Genomic DNA, 6,666 nt, shown 5'->3' with positions numbered 1-6,666 from the left:
TGATCCTGGGCTTGTTAGATCACCTGGGAGTGGGGCTTTCTCTGTGTGTTGTGGGACTGGCTGTGGAGTTTGCGCCTAAGGTCTACACTAGACTCCAGCCCAGACAGACCAGAAGGAACCCTAGTCACTGGGCTGGCCGAGATCCTGTGTGCGTGGTCCTGCTGGTCCCAGTTACTCCCAGTGTTGAGACAGGTGTTGGTTCCTCCTCACCTCTGGTCCTGGGCTTGTTAGATCACCTGGGAGTGGAGCTTCCTCTGGGTGTTGTGGGATTGGCTGCAGAGCTTTTGCCCAAGGTCTGCTCTGGACCCCAGCCCAGACAGACCAGAAGGAACCCAACTCACTGGGCTGGCGGTGTTCCTCTGTGCCTGGTCCTGCTGGTCCCAGTTACTCCCATCGTTGGGACAGGTGTTGGTTCCTCCTCGCCTCTGATCCTGGGTTTTGAAACAAAGGCATGATTGGCATCCCTGGAACAGACAGTGTGGAACAATTTGCAGTTAGGGTTACGGGTAGGACACAGCCCAGTTCTTGAGAAACAGAGGTTTAATCATAAACAGGAGTGAACCTAGTTTGTCTTTACTATAAGATGTTTTTTAAGCCTAACATGGAGGCAGGCTGGTTCTTTACCAGTATCTTCTTGTCAACTACAAAGAAAGAGAGGGACACCTATCAACACACATGGGAAAAGATGTAGTCATTAAAAGGATGCCCTAATGGTGCATTATTGACTAAGCTGCTTCCAGCTGGGTCTAGATACTTGACAGGAGAGAAAAAGAGAACTCAAATGTGTTTTCATTTTTGAAAGAGCCTAGTTAATAGCAAAAGAGTGTCCAGTTCAGTCCCCTATGAAGCAGTACTGAGGGACCCCTTACTTTCCTTTACCTGAAGCCCTAACCAGCTTTCTTCCCCAGAAAGGATGTCTATATTCAATCCTCTCTTACACACAGAAGAAAGGAAACTATGTTTATCTACCTTAGCACTCTGCACATGGTTACAGACAGTGTGAGTTGGTCTGAGGACAGACAGAGGAGCTGGGAAAAAAGAACTAGAGAAAGGCGTCCCATTCCCTTTCCTTGCCTTTTTTTTTTCAGACTCCTGCTCGAAGGGGGTTTAATTTGTTCTTGGATAACTTATGCTCTCTTATGATTGAATTCCTAGTAGCTATTCTAGGGAGGAACTAAACAATATAGCTGAGGGAAGAGATGGGGCCTAAGAAAGAACCAGAAGAAACCCATAGATTCCTGTACCCTGTTCTAAGAAAACTGGTGGGATTATTTATGAAATCCATGTGTTTTGATTTGAAGATGTGCTAGATACATTGTCAGTTCCTGTTCTCTACTTTGGCCCTAAAATACCCACTTGGAGAGTTTGTCAAGTCATTCTAAAGTCTTCTCCTGATTTTCATATCCTCTGGGTCTCTTTTATTTTGTTTTGGCTGCTGAGAATTGAACTCAGGGCCTTTTACATGCTAAACACATGCTCTACCACTGAGCTATACCCCCACACTGTCCAATCTTGATATGTCCCACAAATGTACCTTTCAACATCCACTTCTGGATGATTTTAACATTGGGGTGTGTGAGTTCCTGAACCCTATGCTAAGAAATACTGTCCACAGCTCCAGAGTATAAACAATTTTTTTAACTCATTGGTGGATTTAAGGAAATATGTAAATCCAAATATACTCCATTTCCACACCAAATACTGTGAGCCTACAAAAGGACCTCTGGTGGCTAGTTTGAATCATATGTCTGAGTGCAAGGCCCCATAATCGGGTGATTTTTCTTTGTTGAGTTTTCTTTGTCTTTTTAGTTCAGGTTGAAGGATAGATGTAGGTCAGTAATCAGATCAATGAGAGTTGAACTAACAAAAGAAGACTAGTGGCTGGGTTAAGTTTAATATCCCCTTGGCTTGGACTGTGATTGGTAATGAAGGAACTCCCTCTTGTACATACCCAATGTGGAAATCAATAGGGTTTTGCTTGACCTGATCTTTCTGTAATACTCTAGAATGAGTGTCACTGGAGCAAATAATGCCATTATGTAGTTTTCATACTGCAAGGTTTAGGAGGTCAACTGAATGAAATCTGGTCTGTATGGTTTAACATTTAGGCTTCTCACATTGGCTTTCCTAAAAAGCAACTTGCATGGTATCCTTTTAGGACTTCTACATGTAGATCTTCTTCTTTTCATTGGAAATAGTAAAGTCTTAGATATAAGGACTAAAATGACACAGGGAACACATCCCACTGAATAAATTATATTGGGAAGGGTGTTTATAAGTTAATGGATGACAGTTGCATAAAGAAGTTAAGAAAAGCCAGGCAATAGTGGTGCACACACCTTTAGTCCCAGCACTTGGAAGACAGAGGCAGGCAGATCTCTGAGTTCATGGCCAGCCTGGTCTACAGAGTAAATTCCAGGATAGCTAAAGCTATGCAGAGCAACTCTGTCTCAAAAAGAACAAAACAAAGAAAAGAAAAAAAAGTTAAGAAAATCTTGGGGCCACTGTTAGTGCTGTGTGGTTGACCCCACAAAATAGGTTCTGTGTATTCCTTTCACCTTGATTAGAGGTGAAACCAGAAAGGTGACCTAGGTTTATCATTAGCACTGCTCAGCCCCCAGACACTGAAATCGAGGACCATGTTTAGAGGCAAGATAAGCAGCTGAAGTTATCCCTGCATCTGCATACAGTGTTCATAGGAAACGTGGGGGCATATGAACTCTACCTTTGGCCAAGGGGTCCCTGGCACTGTGCAACACTTATAAAGGTAAAGACAAAGGGAACATTGGCACCATGTGCTTCTGATGTCTAGGAGTGAGATATCATACCACCTGCTATTCAATGTGACTTCTGTGCAGGTACTTAGGAGTGAGCGAGCTCTGGTATATCTCTTGGAGGTGTAGAAAATGTTATATCCACATTCACCCTTGGGACTATTTTAAAGTTCCTACCAAGGAATGAAAGCAGGTGTCCCAGTTTGAAATAGTTTGGGGAGATGGAGCCCACTATAACGAGGACAAAGTTACAGCCTCTGTCTATGTTTCATTGGAGGTCTGAGAAGTCAGTTTCTAGAGTCTTCCCATCATCAGCCTTGTACCTATAAACAGTAAATGACATTAGTGTGCTCTGTATGAAAACACAGCCTGCGAAGAGGCCTTCTTCCAAGTGGATTTTCTCCCTCCCTAATTCTCCAGCACAGCAGTCCCAGGGCCCCATTGAGTTTTACCCATCCAGGGCACCCCTCTTGCTAGCCAGATGTCTTCCTGTCACTGAGAAGGGACATGGCACAAGAGAAATACAAGTATTTCACTTTGTAAATGCCATGTATGTGCTTGTGTTCTAATTGTGAGGGCAGTGGAGTGTCCCTGTCGCTTTCTGCGAGAGGGAACACTCCCAATTTCTTCCTATTTTTCATTTTCCTTTACAAAGGAACCAAAGTGCGGCATTTAAACTGAAAGGGGAAAGAAAGTGGGCAGTCATCCACAGAAGGCTTCCTTAAGCATTTCTTTAGCAAGGAAGAAGCATTTCCTGCTCCCAGAGAGAGCAGGGGCAGCATCTGTATCGATTTGACTCACTTATTTTCTCCCACTCTCCAGAGCTTCTCTGAACTGTCCTCGGATCCTGAGCTATTTCACTTTTCTGAAAGCAGCAGCCAGCTGCGCTGGGGTTTCGGCACTCCAGCCTCTTCACAGGGCTGCTTGGATTCTTCAGCTGCTAAAGCCAAGATAGCTTTAAGCCCCCGGAAGCAGCAGCAGCAGAAGTCCTCACCTCCCACATCTGTAAGTCTTTCAAGAGATCCTGCATTAAACTGTGAGAAAAGGTCTAGCCTATGCCCACTGCTGCTAGGAAACTATATGGGTGTAGATGTGTTCATTGTACCATGGCATTGTTATCTACAAAGTTCGCTCTTCAGAGCCATGAAGCTGAATTATAAATAGGTGCCCAAAATATATAATGCTTTAAGTTTGTGGTTTTCATTTGGGCCACGTTCATAGATATCTTTGGCCACATGTGGCCATGTGCTTTCTAAGGGACATAGGTTGAATACATTTGATGAGCAATACATACCCTAAGTAGGGATAGTAATGTACATGATACTGTCCTGGCCTCGATGTGTGTAGTCGGTGGGCAAGCTTGTGTTGGTTGCATGAAATGTCCTGTCTATTTGAAACTTCTCTAAATGGAATGAGAAAAGCAGAAACAGAGTTAACCCTATACAACCTGCTTATTGGTTTAGTGCCTGGAAATCCTCCGAGGCCTCTCTGAAGAAGGTATTCAAGTCTGGATAAAGAGTCATTGACTTATTGATAGTATGAGACCCAGGAGTTACAAACTGCAGCACTGACCCACTCTTTCAGAGATTAGGCATCCAGCAATTCCAATAATTTCTAATTCAGCCGCTAACTCTTCCAGAAACCTCCACACATTGCTGCCGAGTTCTGCCACATGAGTGACTAGCAAGCAGAGCTACATTTAGGCAAAGCTTATGAGTTAGAATCTTAGCAGTGGGGTCTGGAGAGATGGCTCAGTGGTCGATTGCTCATACTGCACTTACTGAGGACCTGGCTTTGATTCTTAGTACCCACGTCAGGTGGTTCACAGTCACCTGTAACTCCGGCTCCAAGGATCCTCTTCTGGACTGCTCAAGGACCTGTAGTCACACATGCACAGACACGCACAGACACCCCATATACACATAATTTAAAAAGAAAAATACTTGAAAATGTCTTTAAAATCACACGACAACAGGTTTGCTAATTAAACTGCTTGTCATGAAGTGTGTGGACCCAAAGTTGATCCCTAGCACCCATGTAAAAATATGGGTACAGGGGAGAGCTCTGACTCCTACGGGTTATCCTCTACCTCTGCACAGTCTTTGTGGCACATGCACATACATTTGCACTCAAATGTGTTCACACACAAGTGCACGTAGATAAAGGAATGCAATTAAGTCCCTCTAAAAGAAAAAAAAAACTAATGATTTTGTAAGAGGTTTCCAATTACAGTTAAGAAATCAGAGATACAGCGTTTAAAAGGATCTGTCAACTAAAAATAAATTAGCCAGTCAAACACCCAATTAATTATTTGGATATTCTGGACTAAAATAGATGGAAGACTAGCTAGCACAAATAATTTAGAAAAAGAACATGAAAGTACGAATGATTCAGGTAGTCATCCAAAGTTACCTCCACCATTCAGAAGTTATGCTCATGAAGTCTCAGCAATTTGATAGCCTAAACATTAGCTGAACAAGAAACAGACCAATATGCCTGGCAGTGGTGGCGCACGCCTTTAATCCCAGCACTTGGGAGGCAGAGGCAGGTGGATTTCTGAGTTCGAGTCCAGCCTGGTCTACAGAGTGAGTTCCAGGACAGCCAGGGCTACACAGAGAAACCCTGTCTCGAAAAAAAAAAAGTGGATGGAAGAAAGCCCATGAGGCCTCAACCCTACACACAAAGAACTATAGGCAACTGAGGAATGCTGAGATTGGGAGAAAGAGCATTCCACAGGGAGGAGGAGCACAGCTGTTTTTTTTAATACCAACAATAGTCAGCCCCCAAAATATACATACAAGTAATGCTATATAGATTGGGCAGATACTATTTAGAACTATAGATACACATACATATATGCATGTAATAACAATGACAAAATGTCACCAATTTGAAAGGGAGCAACAAGGAATATATGGCAGGATTTGGAGGAGGTGAGGGAACGGAGAAACAATGTAATGATATTACAATCTCAGAACTAAAAAGGAAAAAAAAAGAGATATCTATCTCAGTTTTGTTTTAACACATGGATAAAATCTGAGTTGTGAGAGCAGCTTCAGGAGCAGGGTAATCCGGAGGCCAAGGCCTACACATGAGTTGGGCCTCTTAACACCTCACCATAACCAGGGAGGCAGGTGCTCCACTATGGGAGACTTTGAGCAACCATTCTGGCCTTCTGCTTGCTGCTTACCTCACTTGTGAATGGATCTGAGGGCCATGCCAAACGAAATAAAGTTCATTCTCTCTCTCTCTCTCTCTCTCTCTCTCTCTCTCTCTCTCTCTCTCTCTCTCTCTCTCTCTCTCTCTTCTCTCTCTGCCTCTGTCTTTGTCTCTGTGTGTCTTTCTGTCTGTCTCTGTCTGCCTCTCTCTCTCTCTCTCTCTCTCTCTCTCTCTCTCTCTCTCTTAAAAAAAGCCAACTTTGTTTCAGGTGAAAGTAAAGCAGGAGGAGCAAGTCTATTCAGTGCCAGGCAAAGAGAAGACTACAACCAAGACAAAACAACCAGAGCAAAAGGAGCAGAGACTGGACAGCACAGGTTAGGAAACATCCGCTGCCTCTCAGTGGATCTTGGGCTTCACTGCACAGTGAAGTGTGTTGAGTGTTATAAACAAACATGCCCCCAGGGCTGCTGCTCTGAATTCTCTTGGAGTTTTCAGGGTTGTATGCACACAAGTGAGCTGGAGAGAGGCTGTCAGAGGACTTCAGTTCTGTTCTCAGTACTCAAGCAAGGCAGCTCACAACTGCCTGTAACTCCAGCCCCAGGAAGATCTGACACCCGTGGCTTCTGTGGCCACTTCTTCCCTGCACATACGCATACATATAATTAAAAAAGTTCTAAAAGCCCAGGTATGTATTACGCCCCTGGGCATCTCACTATACCCCAGGGAGGCAAGT

The 6,666-nt window shown here is 43.9% G+C and overlaps 1 protein-coding gene across 3 annotated transcripts in view; it reads left to right on the top strand.

The window, feature by feature from the left end:
• Window positions 1-6,666, top strand: part of Kiaa1210 (KIAA1210 ortholog) — a 53,218-nt gene that overhangs the window by 32,645 nt on the left and 13,907 nt on the right. For 2 of the 3 annotated variants that reach the window (XM_031349714.1, XM_031349567.1), the window contains 2 exons: window positions 3,597-3,779; window positions 6,187-6,307. In XM_031349714.1, coding sequence (XP_031205574.1) covers window positions 3,597-3,779; window positions 6,187-6,307 — 304 coding nt within the window. The remainder of the gene's footprint in view (window positions 1-3,596; window positions 3,780-6,186; window positions 6,308-6,666) is intronic. The other variant, XM_031349645.1, reaches the window with a different exon arrangement.

The sequence above is a fragment of the Mastomys coucha genome, chromosome X (genome assembly GCF_008632895.1).
Source record: "Mastomys coucha isolate ucsf_1 chromosome X, UCSF_Mcou_1, whole genome shotgun sequence".
NCBI lineage: Eukaryota > Metazoa > Chordata > Mammalia > Rodentia > Muridae > Mastomys > Mastomys coucha.
Note: the sequence above shows the minus strand (reverse complement) of the source record. Positions and strands in the feature narration are given on the sequence as shown.